The sequence below is a fragment of the Thermobia domestica genome, chromosome 9 (assembly GCF_964235325.1).
Source record: "Thermobia domestica chromosome 9, izTheDome1.hap1.1, whole genome shotgun sequence".
Lineage (NCBI taxonomy): Eukaryota > Metazoa > Arthropoda > Insecta > Zygentoma > Lepismatidae > Thermobia > Thermobia domestica.
Genome location: NC_137462.1, coordinates 44,184,556 through 44,210,146, shown reverse-complemented (window position 1 = coordinate 44,210,146; position 25,591 = coordinate 44,184,556). Strand labels below are relative to the sequence as shown.

At 38.0% G+C, this 25,591-nt stretch overlaps 1 protein-coding gene across 1 annotated transcript in view; it reads left to right on the top strand.

Moving 5' to 3' along the window:
- The window catches only part of LOC145660800 (uncharacterized), a 121,984-nt gene that overhangs the window by 33,467 nt on the left and 62,926 nt on the right, over positions 1–25,591 (top strand). The window contains exons 6-8 of the mRNA XM_081726212.1: positions 2,164–2,913; positions 4,431–4,713; positions 20,818–21,354. Of these exons, the coding sequence (XP_081582338.1) occupies positions 2,164–2,913; positions 4,431–4,713; positions 20,818–21,354 (1,570 nt within the window). The remainder of the gene's footprint in view (positions 1–2,163; positions 2,914–4,430; positions 4,714–20,817; positions 21,355–25,591) is intronic.

The window sequence follows — 25,591 nt, the reverse complement described above, 5'->3', positions numbered from 1 at the left end:
GGAACGTAACACTAGACTAGACTATTTTGGAGTTGTTTATGCATTTGAAAGTTCCTATATTTTACCAATAAACCATGTTTATAGTTCTTTGAGTTCCTGTACATATTTATACAAAGGTTTTTGATACTTGAATAATACAATAAAAAAATTTAATATTTCACAGATATGATAGACGTTGTTAACGTGAGTCAACATATTAGGGTTGCATATTATCAGTCAAGATGTTTGTAACAAAACCTAGGCCTAAGCTCCTACTATGTTGTAACTGTAGATAATTTATCAAATACAACTATTTTTGTAACTTATTTTTATTATTTCTGATTTTATGGTTATTATTTCAATCCTTATTGTCTTCGCAATATGTCAGGATCCAAACTGCACTCGTTTTATTGGAATTGGAAGTTCGCTGTATTCAGACAAGTGTGTTCCTACACCAGTCTACATTTAAGTCTGTAGAGAATATGATATACGAAAATTGGAAGAGATACGTCGAAGTAATGAAAAATGGACACAGTACTATTAATAAACTAGCTGAAATGCAGGTTCTAGAATAGTTTTATGGAATTATTCTCTGTGACATATTTGAACCCCTTTTCCCTCTTACAATTCGCATTTCAACCAAAGTGTGATCATAAAATCCTACGTCGACCTAAGCGCTAAGCAAACAAATTCATTTTGATTGGTTGGAACGCTTCTTCTTCTTCTTTACCATTTTATAAATACGAAACGGAAAATTAAGATATTTTTAGAAATTGACCCCATCTACTAGTGTGAAGAGACTAATATTCATTATTTATTGACTTTCGTTGATCTCCCACAAAGTCATTTATTGTTTGTATAAGAAATATGATATTCTTTAAGACTTATCATCGGTGTTGTGAGACTATTCCTTTTTCTTCCTAATTACATAAAACTATTTCTTATGTTCGAAGAACGCTAGTCATTCGGAATCCTTAGTTAATGAAATTCATTTATGTCTGAGAATTTAGTCAACGTTTTTCTTCCGTAATTTTGTGTTTTCGTAGCTAAATCGTGGAAGTGTTTGTTTATGTTATATAATGTAATATGTCAATGTGCATTTTATGTAATAGAGCTGAGAGAGCTCCTTTCCCAACTATCTGCCCATCTCTGACGTCATGAGTACCTGTTGAGTCGAAAACATCTCATCTACACGTGCCTGGAGTCAGCAGGATTACCAGCAGATCTTTGTCTTTAAATACTTTCTCTAACCCGGAAACGGGGAGTCACACGGAGCCTTTGGTGTCACACGGAGCCTTTGGAGTCGCTTATCGAAGTTAGTCTCCAGAGCCTGTCGAGTGTCGGTCTTCGGAGTCATCTTAGGACTCAGTCGCGAAGTTGTCGAAAGACTGACTACGGAGTCGGTCCGGGGAGTGCACGGCGATCAATGGGCACTCCGAGAGCACAAGTTTCTCATCGTTGTCGTGGATGAAGGATCACTGGATCATGATTCTGTATCACTGGATCTTTACCAGATGCCTCTGCTGCTTCCGTTAGTTCTTTTCTATACGAAAACGTTATTCTGAAATATGGATTAGTGACACAGATCGCATGTGACCGCGGAGCAGCTTTCACTAGTGCTGTGTCACATCCTAGGAACACAGATACACTTTGCAGGTGTACAAGGGCATTACAGTATCGGAACAGTCGAAGTCGTAATCCGGCATATAGTACAGCAATTGAAGTTAGTTTTGGACAAATATGATCAGTCGAATTGGATAGAATTACTTCCACAGGTTATGTTTTCGTACAATGTAACTTGTAACCTGAGTATGGGTTTTAGTCCTTTCGAAGGCCTTCATGGATATTCCCCACGGCTATTACACTCTATGTTAGCCACGCAATGTCAGTTCTCTGAGAATCAAGACAGAATTCGGCAACTTCAGTACATAAGGGACAAGGCCCAGGAAAACTTGTACAATAGACATCTGACTTCTGTAAAGTCACACAACAAGAAGAGGGAGCAGCATACATTTAACAAGGGTCAACTTGTGTGGATCTACGATGCGACAAAACGGATAGATGACTGTAATGCGTTCTCTGGAAAATATTTTGGACCAGGACAAATAGTTTCCCGTAAGCATGACAATAGTTACTATGTAAAATACCGAACTCCTCGAGGTCAGATAAAGATTGATTCTATAGCCATCGACAGGTTAAAAAGTATTATCCTACTCCAGAAGGACTGCCTAAAAATTTGCATAAATTAGAAACATCTGAGATTGATGTAGTAGGAGAGGGCCTACCGGATAAAAATCTCCAAGAAGTGGATAAGGTAAATTCCTTCTTGATGGAATTCCAAGATCCAGATAACGAAACGCAATTAGAATCGTTGTTTATAAGGAAAGTTGTCTTCATGTCCGATTTACCATCTTGGGATCAGGTGGGTCCGAAAACAAGTTCAGTGGAAGGTTTGGAAAGACCGAAGTTTGCCGTCAACCACGACATTAATAAGAAAGTTGCGCTTTATTACGGATCAATCACGACGTTAGCTGGTGATTGTATAGTGAACTCGTCCAATTCCCTTCTAGACCCACGAGGAGGCGTGGACAAAGCAATTCAAAGTCTAGCAGGAGAAGAAATGCAAGAGGAGTGTCGTAAAATATCCCACCTTCTCCAGGGTAACGTATGCATTACACAGGGTTACAATCTACCCGTGGATTTTGTGATTCATGTAAGCGCATCTGATGATCGAAATCCCAAGAAGTTAAAAATGTGTTACGATAAAACGTTGCAATTAGCCGTAGACAACGATATAACATCTATTGCTTTCACCAACATCTCTACAGGAGTTTCTTCTTTTCCTAAAGAAGATGCTTGTCGCGTTGCTTTACAGACAGTAGGTCTTTTCCTGGAAGAACATCTTGATTCAATCGAAAGAATAGTGTTCGTGCAGTATGACAAAGAGAATCAGAAAATCTATGAACAACTCATGCACCTCTATTTTCCTAAATAATATAGCTGAAAGAAAAAAATATTAGTATGTTACTGGCTAATCTAGGTTAATTGACTTAAAGCTATCTTAACGCTCGCAATATATATAGAATAAGAGAAAGGATATAGTTATTCATCATCAGTGCTATGCAGTTTTCTTTTCCTCTCGTCACCATATCCCTCTCCTATTATCAATTTTTTTGGGACAACTTTATTTTGGAAATTTTCAGATTCTCCACTTACCTGAAAAGAAAAGAGAAAAATGTAATTAGTACCGGTACATAATATTCAGTAAAAATAAAAAAATCATAAATATTTTATTTTATGCATTATCTGGAAGTAAGAAAAGGTTATAAAAGTAATATTCTGACTGAGTTCTTTGTTTACATTACAGATAGTCAATAAACTTTTAAGCTGCATATTCCTTTTTACCATGCTGCCTTCCGCTGAAACAAATGACATTGACTTTACCATCAGTTCTGGTTTGCATTTTAAGAAACTACCTAATGTGATTCTTTACCAATATCTTTCAATCTAACTTTTTCTTTTCCCCACGACTTACCAACTTCTTCTCTATTTCAAAACCTCTATTGTGATAAAAACGACGACTCACTAATAACATCAATTTGTCAGTCAGCAGTAAAATTACAGGATCTTCACACACATATCAACGATTTCTATCTGAAACCTCCAAACCCCAAATTTCATAAGATGTCGAGCAGGTCACCGAGAGCCCTCTTGTCTTTTGTTGGTGATTTCCTTTCTTATTGTTGCGGTGTTGCAGACAGCTCATCCGTTGAGGATATGAATAAAAGAGAAATGCATTTGGAACAGACCGTCCTTGGTTTGGAAAAGCAACTTTTAAAGAACAATCTTTTCATCCAAAATTCAACGTCTGAGTTTTCGACTTTTGAGACACAAGTTAAAGAGAATTTTGAAAAGATCCGGAATTTTTCTGCACGAATTTTGGTCCAAGAAAAGGATATCGCCGACCATCTGAACCAATTAGCGGACAAGAATCAAGAAGAAGCAACAGCTTTTATTTCAGAATTTTTTCAGACTTTGTTACAGTTTACTCAGTTTGTACAGATCTTCAGATATGACTTGACCTTAGAGATGTGTCGAATTTGAAAGCGTAACCATAACATAATTCCCTATAAAGTTTTGTACGCGCATTTGTCAGAATTTGAAAACATAGTTTTAAGAAATGGATACCGATTGGCTATAGACAAGAAATTTTTGGAACTGTATTATTCGATTAATGTGTTATCCTGCTCAATAACTGAGTCATACATTTATTTGCAACTAAAGATACCCATTGTAGAACATCAATCTTCTTTTGAACTGTATGAAGTTAAACCGATACCTTTTGCAGTCTTCAACCAGACCTGTAGTATTGACGTACAACCTTTGGTTTCCGTAGTGGAGAATGGAAAACACCTGATACCAGTGGCTGGATCTGATCTTTTGTTCTGCAGATATTCTTCGGTTAAATTGTGTAAGATCCCGTCTCACGTTATTTCGAATTCAAGGTTAGCCAATTGTTTGCATTCTGCTTGGATGGGACAAACAGTTCGAGAAGTTATCACGAGCTGTGATCATACTTGCGTTCAGTCAAAATTAACGCATATAATGGACATTGGTTCCGATGAATTTGTTATCACGCATCCGCCACCGACGTTAACAGTCCAGTCAAAAGACAATACGTCTTCGATTAGCGTTCCTGAATCGTCAATGCTATACGGTGCTATCAAGGTTAAGGTACCATGCAATACGAAACTGACCGTAAATGGAAATTTGTTTGTAAGATCAGAATTTCCATGTTTTGACAATGAACTGATAGAGCCTGCATTTCTTCATCTTTTTCCCGTCTAACTCGCCTCAAACGATCTATTACAACTAAATCAAAAATTTCAACCAAATTTATTCTTTAACACATCTTCTCTTCTTAACAAAGTATGGACATCGAGTGTTAGACACGTAAATATATCTGCCTTCACTATTATCGATCAAACGCCTACGGTAGTGCCCATGTATAAACACGAATATTTCATTCCAGGAGTTATGTTATGTTGGAACATTGTTCTTACTCTTTTGGTGGTATATTTGTTGCGAGAACAAGAAATTTTGAGTTGTCTATTGTTTTGCAAGAAGTGTAATGCACAGCCCGAGATTTCGATGACAGAGATTGGTCACGTTGTTGACATTTTTCAATTGCTTTGTACGATTGTGGGCTTTTTTCTACTGTGCAAAATGATAAAATTGTTGAAGGAAGTGGCATGGAAATCTGTCAACGCTCGAGACAGTGAAAATTTGAAATTAGAAGATGTTTTGGTCACAGAAAGGTCCGCCCCTTTGGACAAGAAGAGTGAAACTTCATCATCACTATCTGATCTATTACTTCCTCCATCTCCCGAAGAAATTAGAATACACGATATTATACACAGAACAGAAGTTTTTCCGCCCATCGTGCCACCAATTGAAGTTTCCAACGCTAACATACAGGATTCGTATGTGAATAACTACATCGTTTATTGTTGAAAGTTAGTTGTCGAGTCATTGTCTTTCACTGACTACCAGATTATTGTCGAATTTTTTGGCACTGAAGGCAAAAATGTTATGATAACGTGTCGTTGCAACCCACTATCTCTATTCTTTTTTGTTGATTTTTTTTCTCCGAGCAACCCCCTTCTCCTTCCTATTATTTATTTTGACCATAATAAGTACCAGGTCGAGTGCTGTGCGACCTTAACTAACACAGCCCACTTTTCACCCCCCTTGGAGGAAATGCCTTGGGGTTATGGTCGAGATAAATTCCTTTTGTCCCCCTCTAAATTAGAGTTTTGTCATTCTATTATAAATAATTGCTTGATTCAAGAGTTTGGGCACTAAGTTTATCGATTTACTTATGTGTATTGATATCTGCTTGACTTTTTCTCTTCTCTTTCTACTCCCTTCCCCTTCCTAAATCCTACCTACATTAGTTTACCGGTTCTTGTATTTACCCTTGCACTTTCATGGTCGCCGCCATCTTTAAGCCCATAATACCTTGCCTTTACAGGCATCAACGCTCTGCCGCCATCTTAGATATTTTTCTTTTCGTTTTTTCCCACCATTAATTTTTCATGTTTTTCTTCTCTATTTACCCACCATGCTTCTGCTATATACTTTGGAAACTCTTCCTCGTTCTATTTCCATCACCTTGTATGATCTGTCAGGAAAGTAAATGTACACCTATTTTTCGAGTCTGGCATTCCTGCGCTCCATCCGTGGAGAGTATGAGAATTAAATCAATCAAATATTTACTGAGGGTCAAAAAGAAAAGTTTAATCTGAATAAGACATTGCAGAGGGACACAAGCTGTGAATACGAATAGTGCATAATGTAAATAAAGGACGACACCGAAAGAGAAAGCCAGAAACAGCTGTTAAACTTAGAAAAAAGAGTAAAAATTGTTGAAGTGGGAACATAAAACACAAATACAACAAATACGCCGAAAACTAAACGTTCACCATGCTATGATGTTGGTGTAGTAGCTAAGGTGCTGGCTAACAAATGCAAAGGTCGCCAGTTCGAATCTTCGGTGAGGACATTTTAAAAAAATTTTGTTTATAATACATGCAGCTCATGAGAGATGGTAAAAGAGATCGTATTTAGTCTTTCGTAGCAATTATTATTGGTAAGGTTTAGTACTGATAATACTTTTTGTCTTTGCGTATTGCTTTTATTCTTTTCTTCATTTCAAAAGAGAAAAATATCCGAACAAATGCCACCAAAATTCTTCATACTTTGAATGTAAACGCCATTTGCAATTAGTAAAGAATAAAAATTGAACGTTCCGATGTAGCTGCAAAAAGTAAAAAGAAAAACATGGAAGTAAACCATACTCATGGTTATTAAAAATACAATTTCTACATGCCTTACACCTCCCGACCACGTTTCTACGTTAGCAAGTAAGAGGTTTGTGTTTAGGTCAGGCTGGTCAATACGTTTTACAAAGGGGCCCCGTTTAGCTCTGACGCACCACAGGTGCGAGAAGGGAGCAAAACACTTTTTCTCTCTCCCTCTGTGTGTCTGTTTATCTATCTATCTGTATATATATATATATATATATATATATATATATATATATATAAAACGCTATTTGTGAATGCCGTAACCACCCTAATTTTCAGCGGATTGAGATGAAACTTGGCACAAACATTAATTGTAGAAATATCTTCAGTTCGTTAACCAGAATAATCAGACGAAAATGTTCAAAATGGCGGCCCTTTAAACTCTTAAAAACTTCGAAGGGAACCAAATTTCCCCCATAAATGGGTATTCAGAAAGTTTGAATAACTTTTCCTCTTTTACTGAAATATTTGTGTGCAGAGATTTATTGAAATATTGGACCCGATTAATCGCATAAAGAATGTTCACGCCCTTTCGCTACGGTCAGGCTTTTTTTTTTTTTTTTTTTTTTGCAGGAGGGGGTTATTTTCGTATCGGAACAAGATGATTGCTAGTGATGATGTGAAATTACACATTGAAAGTGAAGTAACTTGTGAAACGTGTTATTTTAAAGAATAATATTATATAATAAATGTGCTTTCCTCTAACACAGAGAGAGCGTGAATGGCGAGGAGTGTTATTTGGTTTGCTTTTTAGTAACACATTGCATTGCAAATAAAGGTAGGCAACATTAGTGGTAAGTAAAACAATAATAATAATAATAATAATAATAATAATAATAATAATAATAATAATAATAATAATAATAATAATAATAATAATAATAATAATAGGTGTTGTTTGTGGCAAGGCAATATCTTCCTCAATTCTTCTTCAAACGTAATGATTGTAACGCCATATCTCCCTTACAAACAAAATATTAGCAATTTATATCGAGAGAACGGGAAACTGTTGAGTGATGGGAGCAACGTTGGACAGTATGCACTCATAGTACTCAGAAAAATAAGCGATTTCAATGAAAAATGAACGAAGAGTCATTCCGTGGGTAGTCATGGAGCCAAGCAGATCCCTCTTTAGGCAAAATGTCGATAACTTATATCGAGAGAACAGGAGGTGATAGTGAGATGGGACCAACGTTGGACACCGTGGACCCATAAGGCGCATCGAAAAAATTAGGGGGGCTGGCGCCAGCCATCCTTACTTATTTCTACATAATAAAATAAAATTATATTGTCGAAATACACACACGAGTTAGCTAGTAATATTTCATATTATTATTATTATTATTATTATTATTATTATTATTATCGACAGCGTCTTTTCATTACGTGTGCATGTTTGACATGAAGCCAAAGAGAAGATCCATCATTCGTAAAAAGAATAAGAATAGCCAGTTACTTTAATTGTGAACGACGGCGAAAAATACGAAAAGAGACAACCTTAGCGAAAAGAAACAATACTTTCTCTTAAATGGATAAACAAATCAAGCCGAGATAGATTCGAACTTGCATGGACGGCGCGAACAGCCAGTTCATTGTCCACTTTTTTTTTTTTAACTGATTCACCGAATGTGTTTTAGTAACTTACTTATTGCTAATTTTACTTGCTTCACTCGTTTAACTTGCTTTTTCTAAGAACTTATAACGACAGGGACACGAACACAGAAACATCGAGGACAGTTAAAAATCATAAATGCTCTCCCGCCGGGAATCGAACCCGGGACACCATGCACCAAAGGCGCACGTGCTAGCCACTAGACCAGCGGGCAGGGCAATGCTCACTCTCTGTGTCGTTAGGGATTACGACCACTGTATTGCCAGCTATCACTTCTGTGGGTTGTATACTATGATCACATGTTTCTTCTTTGCTGGAAGAGTTAAACCTACATTCTATGTAATACATGAGGTATTTAGACCTACATGCTCTTCATATAATGTAATAAAAGTGTCATGCTGGGAATAAGAAAAAGAACATTCCTTGGACAAAACGGAAACTATTGGCATCAGAAATATTTATCTACGAGGCATGCGCAGTAGTATATTTCAGATTAGTTACTGTTTAGTTCAGTAAACGAAGAAAGGGGTATAAAAAAGGAAATATGTCGAGTCAACGAGATCGACCAGAGTTGACAGAGGCGAAGTAGTAATACAACAACTTCGTTAAATTGATAATTGGTTCTTTATTCTGTAGTAGATCGTATCACAACTTTACGGGAGAGCAGAGAAAGACTTACTAACGCTGTCCTATAGTATGCATTAATAACACGATCATACAGACACAAATGGATGTAACTGTGAGTACTACAACTTGGATTTAACGAAAGCCGTTTAGATATTCAGTGGTTTGCAGGGTTGTATAAGACACAAAAAGTTAAGACACAATACAATTCTTCATACCTCAGCTTCCAGTAACTAGATACATGCAATTTCAGGATAGATACTGAAACTGCTGTCGGATTTTAATACATGACGTATTGCAGGATACAAAATGCTTTGCATTACTTGTTTGTTTGTAGACAGCTACTAGCTTAGTGTTCCGAAAGGTTGGGTATAAACTAGGGATAGACAATTCCGGAATTATTACTTTCCGGACTCCCGAAAGTAAAACCGGACAAATTCCGGAATTCGGAAAATTCCGATTTTGGAATAATTCCGGAATTCGGAAAATTCCGATTTTGGAATAATTCCGGAATTCGGAAAAATCCGGAATTTAGAAATTTCTGATTTCGTTTACATTCCGGAATTCGGAACAATCCGGATTTTTTTCGAAATCCGGAATTTTTCTCAATTCCGGAATTATTTAAATTCCGGATTCTTCCCAAGTTCCGGAATGCTTCTGAATTATGGAGTTTAACTGAATTCCATAATTTTCCGAAATCCGGAAAGTGAAAGTTCCGCTTCCAAAAAATGAATTTATTTTGGTTAATATGAATCATGGTGGAAATAAGTCTTTGACCAGGTAATGGCGACTGCTTTGAAAGAAATAGAGAGTATGAGAATTCAATCTGTCATATTTGTAGTTTCGTGTGGAGAAAATACAAACTTGTGAACCAACGGTTTAAGGAAAACTCAGTTATTAATGTAAACTTTTCGGACATCATAAAAGAAATACGAAAGACATTTTGAATCGAAGAAATATAACATACAAGTTTGCAAGCGGAGACAAAGAAACCTAACGTAACCAGACTAAAGACGAATCGTTTACCGCGTAGCGATCAAGGTCGAGCTGTTTTCCAGGGCGAGTTTCGAGTTGAGTCGAGTTTGATAATGGCTCGCTCGCTCGTTCAGCTCGTTTTAACTTTTTTAAATAATGGCCTGGTTAGACTGGAAAGCGAAAGCCATGAGAAATGTAAGCACTAATATGGATTACTTTTTAGTGCTGCTCACGACAGGGGTGCGTCTAGTCTCGTAATTTTAGTGCATCTCGTGGGGCAATTTTTGTGTCTCTCGTCTCGTCTAGATAACGAGAAGACAAGGGTTTTTTTATTATTACGAGACAGCCTCAAGTGTCGTAATCACCAATATAAGTATATACTGTTGTTCTTAAAATCAAGGCTGAGACCTGCACTGTCGAATTTTTGAGCCCAAGCAGAAGACCAACTCGCGTAGCGATATCAACCGGCTCTGCTCGTATCAACTGAGCGAACATCTCGAGTCGGCTCGGTTGGGATGAGCCGATGACCCGATCCGGCTTAGTTGGAACGAGCCATCGACTCAGCTCAATTGAGCCGATGGCTCGAGCTTTCTCGGTTGGGATGGGTACCCTACTCGGCTCATGTAAACCGGTTCAAGCCAGCTAAGTTGAAATTAGTCCATCGGCACGTTTCGATTCAGCTCAACTAAGCCGATGGCTCAAATCGGCTCGGTTGGGTGAGCTGTTGGCTCGGCTCACTTCTTGGTTCGGTTCGATAGTGAATGAGCTGTAAGCCGAGCCGCTCGACCCGTTGAGAAGCCTAAACCCGGTCCCAGCTGTTTTGAACATGTTTGGGTGAAGCCTATAACTCTTAACAATTTTTGGCTCGAGCCCGAAAACTTGCCCCTTCGGAACTCAAACCCAGAACGTGACCGATGTCCTTCCCTCCTGAAGATTTCTCGACGACCGAGATCGACAGTCAATTAGCTTTTACTATTCAGATACAAACCGTATATCTTTTAAAGATTATACACGGTGTTGATATAATAATAATAATAATAATAATAATAATAATAATAATAATAATAATAATAATAAAAGCTTTAAACTTGCCGTTGAAATTTGGCAAAACTTACTTAAAAGTAGAGATTTCGGGGAAAGGGTTCAGTACCTTCAAGACAGTGGCGTAGGGAAGGGGGCCCGGAGGGGCCGCCCCCCCAAAGAGGTCCGATAATGTACTTTGGTACTTTGATGATTGTAATTTTTTTATATATTTTTATGTTTATATATTTTTTGTTTGTAATTTTTCTATATGTGCCTGTAACAGCACTTGCCCCCCCCAAACACACATCCTGGCTACGCTACTGCTTCAAGACACCTCTGCAACTACCAACATTTTAAACTACAACGTTCCATTGAAGTTTCATGTAGAAAGTATTCTACTGTATGTTTTAAGGAAAATAACTGTAATAAATATAACTGAATATCACGCAACACTAAGGCATATAGTAAACTAATTTTTAGGATATGCAGAGGTAAATACAAAAGCTTTGCTACAAAATACCTACACATAGCATAATTCAATGAGCTCTGAAATATAATGTAACGAAATAGCCTATGAGATTCAGTCTACAGAGCAATTGTTACTTAAAGAATGGACATACACTATTTCGATAATCGAGACAAGAAGGGAAATGTTTACGATACTTTTCGTCTCGTCTCGATTCTGATCTCCAAAGAGAGACGAAAATTTTGAGTTGGTCTTGACCCGTCTCGAATGTAAAATGTTAATTCTCATGTTATTTTATTTGTTTTAGAAACGAGATGAGAAAGTCCTCTTCTCGTGAGCAACATTAAACCAAACCGAAATATTCTTTCCAAATGTCACGCTTCTGCTTGTAATGGTATGACCTGAGCGATAATTAGCTCCTAGCTTTTAATCTTCTACGAGATAATAATAATAATAATAATAATAATAATAATAATAATAATAATAATAATAATAATAATAATAATAATAATAATAATAATAATAATAATAATAATAATAATTATTATTATTATTATTATTATTATTATTATTATTATTATTATTATTCCTGAAGATTTGATAGTTCAAATATTGCATCCGAGTATTCAAATATCTGAATATAATAAAACATATGTTATCGCTGATCAATCGCCATCAAAATCCTAAAGTAAAAAAAAAAAACATTACAATGTGCATTCGCACAAGCACCTTGACCACTCAACCGCGATCGCTATGCGGTAAAAGATTCGTTTTTAGTTTGATTACGTAAGGTTTCTTTGTCTCCGCTTGCAAACTTGTATGTTATATTCCTTCGGTTCAAAATTTCTTTCGTATTTCTTTTATGAAGTCGGAAAAGTTTACATTAATAACTTGAGTTCTTCTTAAACAGCTGGTTCACAAGTTTGTTTTTTCTCTACACGAAACTATAAATATAACAGATTGAATTCTCATACACCCCATTTCTTTCAAAGAAGTCGCCATTACCTGGTCAAAGACTTATTTCCGCCACGATTCATATTAACCAAAATAATTTCATTTTTCGGAAGCGGAACTTTCACTTTCCGGATTTCGGAAAATTATGAAATTCAGTTAAACGTCGGAATTCAGAATAATTTCGGAACTCGGAAACAATCCGGAATTTAGAAAATTCCGGAATTGAGAAAGACTCCGGATTTCGAAAAAAATCCGGATTGTTCCGAATTCCGGAATGTAAACGAAATCAGAAATTTCTAAATTCCGGATTTTTCCGAATTCCGGAATTATTCCAAAATCGGAATTTTCCGAATTCCGGAATTTGTCCGGTTTTACTTTCGGGAGTCCGGAAAGTAATAATTCCGGAATTGACTATCCCTAGTTTATACCCAACCTTTCGGAACACTAAGCTAGTAGCTGTCTACAAACAAACAAGTAATGCAAAGCATTTTGTATCCTGCAATACGTCATGTATTAAAATCCGACAGCAGTTTCAGTATCTATCCTGAAATTGCATGTATCTAGTTACTGGAAGCTGAGTTATGAAGAATTGTATTGTGTCTTAACTTTTTGTGTCTTATACAACCCTGCAAACCACTGAATATCTAAACGGCTTTCGTTAAATCCAAGTTGTAGTACTCACAGTTACATCCATTTGTGTCTGTATGATCGTGTTATTAATGCATACTACAGGACAGCGTTAGTAAGTCTTTCTCTGCTCTCCCGTAAAGTTGTGATACGATCTACTACAGAATAAAGAACCAATTATCAATTTAACGAAGTTGTTGTATTACTACTTCGCCTCTGTCAACTCTGGTCGATCTCGTTGACTCGACATATTTCCTTTTTTATACCCCTTTCTTCGTTTACTGAACTAAACAGTAACTAATCTGAAATATACTACTGCGCATGCCTCGTAGATAAATATTTCTGATGCCAATAGTTTCCGTTTTGTCCAAGGAATGTTCTTTTTCTTATTCCCAGCATGACACTTTTATTACATTATATGAAGAGCATGTAGGTCTAAATACCTCATGTATTACATAGAATGTAGGTTTAACTCTTCCAGCAAAGAAGAAACATGTGATCATAGTATACAACCCACAGAAGTGATAGCTGGCAATACAGTGGTCGTAATCCCTAACGACACAGAGAATGAGCATTGCCCTGCCCGCTGGTCTAGTGGCTAGCACGTGCGCCTTTGGTGCATGGTGTCCCGGGTTCGATTCCCGGCGGGAGAGCATTTATAATTTTTAACTGTCCTCGATGTTTCTGTGTTCGTGTCCCTGTCGTTATAAGTTCTTAGAAAAAGCAAGTTAAACGAGTGAAGCAAGTAAAATTAGCAATAAGTAAGTTACTAAAACACATTCGGTGAGTCAGTTAAAAAAAAAGTGGACAATGAACTGGCTGTTCGCGCCGTCCATGCAAGTTCGAATCTATCTCGGCTTGATTTGTTTATCCATTTGAGAGAAAGTATTGTTTCTTTTCGCTAAGGTTGTCTCTTTTCGTATTTTTCGCCGTCGTTCACAATTAAAGTAACTGGCTATTCTTATTCTTTCTACGAATGATGGATCTTCTCTTTGGCTTCATGTCAGACATGCACACGTAATGAAAAGACGCTGTCGATAATAATAATAATAATAATAATAATATGAAATATTACTAGCTAACTCGTGTGTGTATTTCGACAATATAATTTTATATTATTATGTGGAAATAAGTAAGGCTAGCTGGCGCCCGCCCCCCTAATTTTTTCGATGCGCCTTATGGGTCCACGGTGTCCAACGTTGGTCCCATCTCACTATCACCTCCTGTTCTCTCGATATAAGTTATCGACATTTTGCCTAAAGAGGGCTCTGCTTGGCTCCATGACTACCCACTGCAATGACTCTTCGTTCATTTTTCGTTGAAGTCGCTTATTTTTCTGAGTACTATGAGTGCATACTGTCCAACGTTGCTCCCATCACTCAACAGTTTCCCGTTCTCTCGATATAAATTGCTAATATTTTGTTTGTAAGGCAGATATGGCGTTAGAATCATTACGTTTGAAGAAGAATTGAGGAAGATATTGCCTTGCCACAAACAACACCTATTATTATTATTATTATTATTATTATTATTATTATTATTATTATTATTATTATTATTATTATTATTGTTTTACTTACTACTAATGTTGCCTACCTTTATTTGCAATGCAATGTGTTACTAAAAAGCAAACCAAATAACACTCCTCGCCATTCACGCTCTCTATGTGTTAGAGGAAAGCACATTTATTATATAATATTATTCTTTAAAATAACACGTTTCACAAGTTACTTCACTTTCAATGTGTAATTTCACATCATCACTAGCAATCATCTTGTTCCGATACGAAAATAACCCCCTCCTGCAAAAAAAAAAAAAAAAGCCTGACCGTAGCGAAAGGGCGTGAACATTCTTTATGCGATTAATCGGGTCCAATATTTCAATAAATCTCTGCACACAAATATTTCAGTAAAAGAGGAAAAGTTATTCAAACTTTCTGAATACCCATTTATGGGGGAAATTTGGTTCCCTTCGAAGTTTTTAAGAATTTAAAGGGCCGCCATTTTGAACATTTTCGTCTGATTATTCTGGTTAACGAACTGAAGATATTTCTACAATTAATGTTTGTGCCAAGTTTCATCTCAATCCGCTGAAAATTAGGGTGGTTACGGCATTCACAAATAGCGTTATATATATATATATATATATATATATATATATATATATATATATATATATATATATACAGATAGATAGATAAACAGACACACAGAGGGAGAGAGAAAAAGTGTTTTGCTCCCTTCTCGCACCTGTGATGCGTCAGAGCTAAACCGGGCCACTTTGTAAAACGTATTGACCAGCCTGACCTAAACACAAACCTCTTACTTGCTAACGTAGAAACGTGGTCGGGAGGTGTAAGGCATGTAGAAATTGTATTTTTAATAACCATGAGTATGGTTTACTTCCATGTTTTTCTTTTTACTTTTTGCAGCTACATCGGAACGTTCAATTTTTATTCTTTACTAATTGCAAATAGCGTTTACATTCAAAATATATGAAGAATTTTGGTGGCATTTGTTCGGATATTTTTCTCTTTTGAAATGAAGAAAAGAATAAAAACAATACCCAAAGACAAAAAGTATTATCAGTACTAAACCTTACCAATAATAATTGCTACGAAAGACTAAATACGATCTCTTTTACCATCTCTCATGAGCTGCATGTATTATAAACAAAAATTTTTAAAAATGTCCTCACCGAAGATTCGAACTGGCGACCTTTGCATTTGTAAGCCAGCACCCTAGCCACTACACCAACATCATAGCATGGTGAACGTTTAGTTTTCGGCGTATTTGTTGTATTTGTGTTTTATGTTCCCACTTCAACAATTTTTACTCTTTTTTCTAAGTTTAACAGCTTTTTCTGGCTTTCTCTTTCGATGTCGTCCTTTATTTACACTATGCACTATTCGCATTCACAGCTTGTGTCCTTCTGCAATGTCTTATTCAGATTAAACTTTTCTTTTTGCCCCTCAGTAAACATTTGATTGATTTAATTCTCATATTCTCCACGGATGGAGAGCAGGAATGCCAGACTCGAAAAACAGGTGTACATTTACTTTCCTGACAGATCATACCTAATGAACCCTAATTTTAAATCTTAACATTTCAAATTTCCACCCCCTCATGGTCTTACTCACATCCATAACCTCCTTATTTTTAACAGTTACCCCCCTTCAACCCTCACAGTACACAGCTTGTTTGAAGCCAAGAAGATTCCACAGCTTTAAGAAGAGAAGAAGAGGACACTAATTCTTCTCCATACTGCAATTTGGATGGACCCGAACCAAGAACTTCTCAACATGACAATACTTAGCGTCAGATCCGCCCACAAGTTTTAACTGTATTCTTCTGTTTTCTCACTTGATTTATCAGCCAAGACGTCACCTATTCGCCCGTGGGACACCATTTTTTCTCTTAATCCAACAAAATACTCACAGCCACGATTAATTATTATTTTTTTCTCCACAATCCGCCCTGAATGATGATGATGAACACTCCTTCAGGATGGCTGCCAGCGTCACTTTTTCCCCTCCCTCTCAGTCAACGAATCTCAAGAAGTTTGATTAGCGCTGCCAACTTGCGGCCCCCTTGCCAGTGATTCTTCTCATATGACAAGGCCACGTACATTCCCAGAATTGCCTTATCTTCAGAACACTGACCTAGTGAACTTGTTCAATTCTGCTGACCAAAGCGTTTTTCAAGTTCACTCAACAACTACACGTGCTTTTTCATATGTTTTTGTTGACATCAAGTCTTATTCGCTACATTGGAAACATAGAATATTATTTAGTGCTTTGTGTGTTTGTGTGCAGTGTTTGGTAAATTATTTATTGATTATCTTCGATTTCTATTGTGTGTGATTTATTTTCCTTTTCCTTTGTTTTAAAAAAAAATGAGATACTGAAGAACAGAAATTCATTCTTTTTCCTTTTTGTTTGTTGCTAAGTGTACTTCATGTATTCTATTTATCGTATAGTGACGTTAATCAAAACAATATATACAGTCAATTTTCAAAATAGTGGTTACGACGATGCGTGTTTTCTTTAAAACCGCATGTCTAAGTTTAGCAGTGGGAGTGTGAAGACACTAATATTCATTATTTATTGACTTTCGTTGATCTCCCACAAAGTCATTTATTGTTTGTATAAGAAACATGATATTCTTTAAGACTTATCATCGGTGTTGTGAGACTATTCCTTTCTCTTCTTCCTAATTACATAAAACTATTTCTTATGTTCGAAGAACGCTAGTCATTCGGAAGCCTTAGTTAATGAAATTCATTTATGTCTGAGAATTTAGTCAACGTTCTTCTTCCGTAATTTTGTGTTTTCGTAGCTAAATCGTGGAAGTGTTTGTTTATGTTATATAATGTAATATGTCAATGTGCATTTTATGTAATAAAGCCGAGAGAGCTCTTTTCCCAACTATCTGTCCATCTCTGACGTCATGAGTACCTGTTGAGTCGAAAACATCTCATCTACACGTGCCTGGAGTCAGCAGGATTACCAGCAGATCTTTGTCTTTAAATACTCTCTCTAACCCGGAAATAGGGAGTCACACGGAGCCTTTGGTGTCACACGGAGCCTTTGGAGTCGCTTATCGAAGTTAGTCTCCAGAGCCTGTCGAGTGTCGGTCTTCGGAGTCATCTTAGGACTCAGTCGCGAAGTTGTCGAAAGACTGACTACTGAGTCGGTCCGGGGAGTGCACGGCGGTCAATTGGACACTCCGAGAGTAACTTAGAAAACGAACCGAACACACTATAATTCGGTTTTCGACATACAGAACACTGGACGAACAACAGGAGGATAACAGGAAGCCCAGCAGAGAAGATGAAGCTACAGGTACTGTGACATCAGATTTCTTCCTTTTTCTTCCTCACCTCTCATCTACCCACACACACTCTCTCTCTCCAAAAAAGCTAAAAATTGTAATTTTTATTTCTCTTAAAATCAGGCGGGTGTCGTCCGGTCCCAGGACCCATTCTACCCTTGAGAAACATCCCAAGAATCTCACTTTGACGACACAGCTCTCTTTGAAAATACTTTTCAAATTGAGCACCCATAAAACTAAGAAGGTAACCAAGAAAGTAGAAACAAAGTAGAAACTGGATCCAGTTGGCTAAGGGTAGAAGTCACTGGAGAGCTTTTGTGAACGCGGCATTGAACCTCCCTGTTACATGGGCCATAGAGTTAGTTAGCTTACGAAGCATGAGTAGATGCCTAGGCTGATACTACAAATAGATGAAATGCGCATTTACTGAAAAGATGGGTTCTATTGACAGTGGGTAGTCTATATACTCATTGTGTGCTAAGGCCTAAGGGAGAGGAGAAGATTTCACATCAGGTTACGTCATGCACAGTCGCACACCTTCATTTTCATTAAAAATGGAAAAACCAAAAGAAACCAACTTCATCTCACTTTCCTTTGTGGCAGTCGGACACAAATCATCACACTTACCTACAAAAAGCACTTATGAAATCGGATTATTGGGAGAGCCTTCAGTTCCAATGTTGGGGGCACATGTCACCTGATTTTCTCATTATTTGTGCCTGTATCTACAGCTGAGACAACTTTCCAGCACGAGGAGAGGGGCATATCCTCCTCTGCCATTTATTACGATTTGTGCCCAAGTAGCGGAAGTGAAATTAATACAATGATGAGACTAGTAAAAGCACTACAGTACGAAGTTCAGTTTGAAATACTAGAGAATACGATACTTATTTTTTTTTTGGTGGAAAAACCAAGAGAAATCAATTTCATCTTACATTCCTTTGTGGTAGTCGGACACAAATCATCACACTTATCCCAAAAAGCACTTTTCACGTCAGATTATTGAGTGAGACAGTCCCCCCAGGTCCAAGATTGGGGGACATGTCCCCCTCGTCTCCTTCGGATTTGCGCCAGTGCAAACGGAACTAATTGGTGACCGAATGCATCAACGAACGGAACAAATGAAACAACTCGACAGTAAAATCGATCAACAGATGGGACAATTAAAGCAAGATCTTGGTGAACAGATGAAACAACTCGATAATAAAATCGACCAGACGAATCAACGAATTGAACAATGTGACCTTAAAATGGAGCAAATTCTAAATAGGTTCATATAAGTTCAAAATTCTACAGAAGTTGCGAATCCAAGTAAGAAGTTACAGGAAAATTTGTCAATCACTGAAGAGATTTCATCACAAATTAGCATGAGTGCTTCAAATGAACCTGAACCTTCCATAGAAACAACAGAAAATGCAGATCTTGAATTTGCATTGGTGAAATTTACTGAGTTTTTGCAAAAACATACTGCGGTATTGATTGGATCATATTATCCCAACTTCTCTCTTCATTACAATGTTTTGGATCGCCTTACTGATACAGTCTGTAATGAAGATTTTGGTATGTATCAATGTGCGAAACGTTATGATCATCTGCGTCTAGTGAATACTATTGACTCCTTGTATTCGCGATATATTCAATATGATATTAATTCTGAAGATGAAGTAATAGTAAAAGAATCGTTTAATGATATGTACACGAAATTGATTCATGTAGTAGGAAGAAAGTTGATTCCAGTATTCCTGAAACTCAGAAAGAGAACGTATGTTGGCACCAACGCTTGTAGTGATTGGTAGAGCTATTGAATTGTTCATTCAACGAAATGACCACAATGATAGTAGTGAAGAGTCAGATGGTGATTTTTACCGAATGTGGTGCAGTGCGTTGATTTCAATCATCTAGATATGACATTGCAAAATTTTGAAAATCCATCGATGGTGCAATACAGTACTAACCTGAACCAAACTAACCTTAATCGAAATCAAGTTCGAAATATCCATGTGAGATTAAAGTGTGATCCCAATGTAAAAGGTAATGTTAAATTCACGTGTACATGTAATGTAACTAAACCTAATTACAGAGGAAACAAAAGCCGTGGTAGGACAAATTAGCGTGAATATTATGGAAAGAATAGGTACAGATCTATTAGGAGACACGACATCCCGCCACCAGTAAAACGAATGAGAACTGAACCTAATTTTACTGGTAAGATAACCGATCCTAACCTTAGTAGTAACAGTAATAGTAATCGCGTAACAGAACCTAATACTAGTGGCAACAGCGATAGCAATCGCACTACACATAGAAAGCATGTAATCATTAGATCTAATTTCCCTCGAATTGGATATCGTAGAAATTTCACAGATGGCACAAATTCTCAAAATAAGAAACAAAGAACTGTAGAAGTAAATAACACGCAATACTGTATTCCGGTTTATGACTTTCAATGCAACTTAAACGAATTCATTGGTCATGTAACTTAAGCTAATGTTGTGGCGTCCGAAAGAATATATTCAATTAATTTTTGTTTTATTTCACTATAAATACCGTTATAATATTGTTTATTATTTGCATTTCATTTGAATTCTATCATTCTCATCAGCTTAACGTACCATACGTCACAAGCTGTCTTTTTGTACCTAGCCTAACTGGGAAGTGTTAACATGCCTTCGAGAACATTGTGTTACATACGTACAATCGAGATCTGCACGCATACGCTCTCACTGAGATTGACAGCGCTTTTCAGTGCTGGAGGGTGAAACCTATCATCATCATTACACATCTATAGACACAGCACATCTTTTAATTTGGGCATTAGCCCAGGGACGGATATTTCTATGGCGGACTCACGATTAGGCACTGGAAATACGAGAAAAGGCAAACATCAGGGACCATCCGAGACCTCAGGTTCTTTCTGGACCATCCGAGAGTCCTTGGGAGACTCAGCTTCGGAAAGATCCCAAGCAATGCCATTCATCCACCAGTAAATCACAGCAAACCCAAGGTTCCCAAGCTTCTATTGCCTCTGCTTCTTCCATTGTATCGTCTGATTCCGTCCGCAGCAGATCATCACCAGCACCGAACAATAGCTATTCCGAACGCCTTCAGCAATCTCCATCTTCAAAGAAACAACATCTTGCATCTACATCGGATCCAGATCAGATTCCAATGGACACAGCTGCATCTACAAGCGATAACAACGCCACTCCTTTGTCTTCTATTTATTCCATGCTACTCACAAATTTCGATGCGAAGTTCAGCAACGCGAAGTTCGTCGCAATTCAATTACATAAATGTCTTCCTAGAGCTGCGATTACACAAATCCTGTATACTAGAAATTGCATCATTCTAAAAACATCCGATCCAACTTTCCTTACTAAAATTAAAAACAAGGTACCTATTGATACAACTCACAAAGATTCAAGCATACACATCGTCCACTCGCAAGCAGCCTCCAACCCCGAAACGCTCACCCTTATTATCTGTAGTCATCTGTGGGTTTGACCCATTTTATACAGATGACGAAATACAAGACGAGCTCAAGCTGGAGAGTCATACCTTCACTAAAGTTTTGCGAATTCGAAATGATCAAGGATCTACATGCATGGTTCGTGTCCTAACCACACATCGAGACACTATAGATGAGTTAGTAGCAGTAGATGCTTATATTTACAACCATGAACACCGTGTTGAACCATCGAGAACACCTGTTCCTATGCCTGTTCGGTGTGAACGCTGTCAAGTATATAATGCTCATCATACATCCCATTGCAAAAGCTCAAGTAAATGCGGATATTGTGCAGGCCCGCATACCACCCGAACTTGTAGCAACCTACAGTTACCATCTAAATGTGCTACTTGTAAAGATCAGCACCCGACATATAGCTACAAGTGTAAAGCAAAACCGGAACCTATTCAAGATCACCCAGAACTCGTAGTTCCACTACGACCCCCAGCACAACCCCATACCACTCCACATCTGATTGACGCACCTGTTTCGTTAGATCAACTCTTGACCTTCCTGACTTTAGCTTTACAGAATATCCATCCCTTCATAATGCCTCACATACTCAAGCAAATCATTCTTGCGGCAAAAACCACTTTCCATGTCAATTTCTCAGCCACTTATTCAGGAAACACCGTTTATTTTCATAAGTCTCAAACAACCACTCTCGACTAGTTTATTTTATAACATGGTTGTCACTTTTCTGTTTCTAAATATCCGGTCTTTACCCAAAAACAAAATATTATTTAAACAGTACCTTCTTGAGGAACATGTCACAGTGTTCTTACTAAATGAAACTTTTCTGTCAAGATCTCGAACATGTCGTTTATGACGATACACTATGTTGCACACTGAAAATCCTATACTTGCACTCCGAGCCAATGGGAGAGTAACCATTGGAATTTCGCCGCATATACCGTTTCGTCAACATCATTATACAACGACACCTCTTCCGGAATATCTCCTCGTCACTGTCTATTTCAAAAACGTCATCATCACACTGGCAACAGTATACATCAGACCCAACCAGCCTCTACCAGACCATTTCGTACAATACATATCTAATACTTATAAGACGTACATTATCATGGTTGATTTCAACATGCATAGCCGCACCGATGACGAGACAACAAATTTTATTAGCTTTATTACTACCAATACCACTGGAATCATACTTGATCTTCCACAAGCAACCCGTCCCATTTCCAACTCAAAGCCTGACATACTCATAACCTCCGCAAATCTCGTTTCACATTGCACACTAGATATTCTTGATCTGCTGGGAAGTGACCATTCCGCAATTAAACTCACTTATCAGCCAAATACCACCATCAGACATAGCTTATCTCCACCACTCCGCTTAAGCGTCCGCTACGATAAGGCCAACTGGGATAACTATCGCACACATATCTCCCACTTCCCAGATGATCTTACTGAACCACGTACGGGTGAAGATTTAACTGTTGTCGTTGATACTATTACCTCAGCTATTCAAGAGGCCAGTCATTTATATATTCCAACCACCAAATCTCGTCCATATCAGCCTAAACTTCCGCCGCAATATCTCACGCTGATCCAACGCTCCCGCCAGTTTTATCGAGATTATCTTCGCACTCGTAACCCTGAAACACTCCGTCGTCATCACCAACTACAACGCACAGTTCACAATTACATTAAAGCGTATAAACTTCGAAAATGGGTAAACACATGCAATAATCTATCCGAGACTTCTCATCCAACCAAATTTTAGAACCATTTCAATGCATTATGTGGCAAATTTACTAGCACACCCTAACCGATTCTCCAAGGCGACACACCTGTTTTCACCGATAGTGATAAGACAAACGTTTTCGCAGATCACTTGCAAGAGATTTTCAAGCCATCATCCGGCAATACTCCAGTCGCTGCAGATAGGCTGAACACGTTCACACTGCACCTTCAGCCAAATGCCGCCCATCTCTTACCGCCAGAAACAGCCATATTTAACTCTATTAGAGTTCACGAGATCTCTTAGGTCCTCCACAATAAACGGGATACTGCACCTGGTCTAGATAATATAATATACCGCCATATCAAAGAGTGCCGTGCTTTCTTATTACTCCTCTTCGCTAATATTTATACCTTTATCTTGCGCACAGGCTTCTTTCCTTTAACATGGAAAATCTCTAAGACACTCATGTTTGTAAAACCAAATAAACCACCCCAGAACGTTTCATCATATCGTCCTATTCAGCTAACTTCGAATTTCAGTAAGATGCTGGAGCGCATCCTGGTCAAGCGCCTTCATATCTACCGAAACGATCGCAGCCTAATTCCTATCACACAAGCCGGCTTCAGACCCTCATTTTCTATTAACGATTAGCTTTTAAGACTCACATCACTTATTACTCAACATTACAATTCTGCAAAACCATGCTGGCTAATCCTATCTGACTTAGAGAAGGCGTTTGATAAAGTCTGGCACTAGGGCTAGTATACAAACTTCTTCAGTTTCGACTCCTCATGTGCTACATCCGCCTAATATATAATTTCATTACCAACCGTCTTGTCTACACACCCATTCATGACTGTTTATCGCATCCGATCTTTCTACTTACCGGAGTGCCACAAGAGTCTGCATTATCTCCTTTACTCTACCTCTTGTACATCGCTGACATGTCCAGACTACCTGATAACGTTCATCTTTTTCATTATTCCGATGTCACGGCTTTGCATGGACTCGGAAACTCTATCCAACAGATCAATACCGTTCTCCAGCTTGCTATGGATCGATTCAGTAACTGGTGTAATTACTGGAGACGTACTATTAACGCAACAAAAACAAAGGCCATGGTCTTTTTACCTCCACGACGCACTTCCAGAGTTCTCAGAAACCCACGTCGCTTATCTCTCCATGTTGATCAAGTGCCGCTTGAGGCCAAAAATACAGTAACGTATCTGGGAACCAACAGTAATGTAACGTATTTAGATGGGACGAATTCTTTAATTTAGCTCCAACACACCAATTAAAAATTAATGATTACTTAAGAAATGTAAATACAGTGATTTTGAATTGAATCAACTATTTACAGACAGCTGATGACCGCGGTCTGTTGACAGTATGACTTCCTTGCTGTGATTTTTGATACGCTTATGGAATTCTTTTAACTATTTTCAGCCGAACATCTTTTGCTTGTAAAAGTAGGTTTGTTTATCGTACTCTATCGGAATAGATGTCTTGTCACAAGGCACGAACTGGCACTTAGACAACATATACGCCAATCCAATCTTTGTTTGCATGCATCCAAAGCTCATACCTACAAATACAATATATATATATATATATATATATATATATATATATATATATATATATATATATATATATATATATATATATATACAGTGCGTCCCACTAGCTTTCGAACCCGAAAAAAACGTTATAATTTCCGAACAAATGTATATAAGAGAATGAAACACAATACAAGTACCTTGTTTCATGCTAAACACGAGAAAGGGTTGAACAGAAGCGCACACGTCAAAACAAAGTCGATAGGTGGCGCCAGGGAAAGTGCTGCTTGACGTGGTGCACGTGCGTTAGACTGACTCGAGTCGCTGCATCGCGAGGATGGTTCTGTACACCATACGGGAACGCGTGTTCATTGTTAAATTATGTATATAGGGTCTGTCCTGCATGAAACCAGACTGCTCTGATGTGGCTCCCTCTCGCGTCGCGCAGTGAAACTAACTGCCGGGAGAGGTAGTGGTGGACCGTAGCAACACCACGCACAAGTGTTGTGTGAGACGTTCTGTGAGTTCTCATCGTTTTCCACGACGCTCAAGGCGTCGTCCACAAGGAATTCGTTCCAAAAGGAATGTTCGTGAACGCAACTTTCTAAGTCCAAGTCCTCGAAAGACTCCGCAGACGGGTCGCCCGCACTCGAAGAGACATCGCCAACAACTGGACCGTGCACTACGACAATGCGCCCAGTCACACGGCAAGGATTGTGCAGGAGTTTATGGACAAGAAAAATATTTCTACGCTTCCACAACCTTCCTACAGCCCTGATCTGTCCCCGTGTGATTTTTTCCTCTTCCCCCGGCTAAAACGAGACCTCAAAGGACGTCGATTCGAGTCTGTCGAAG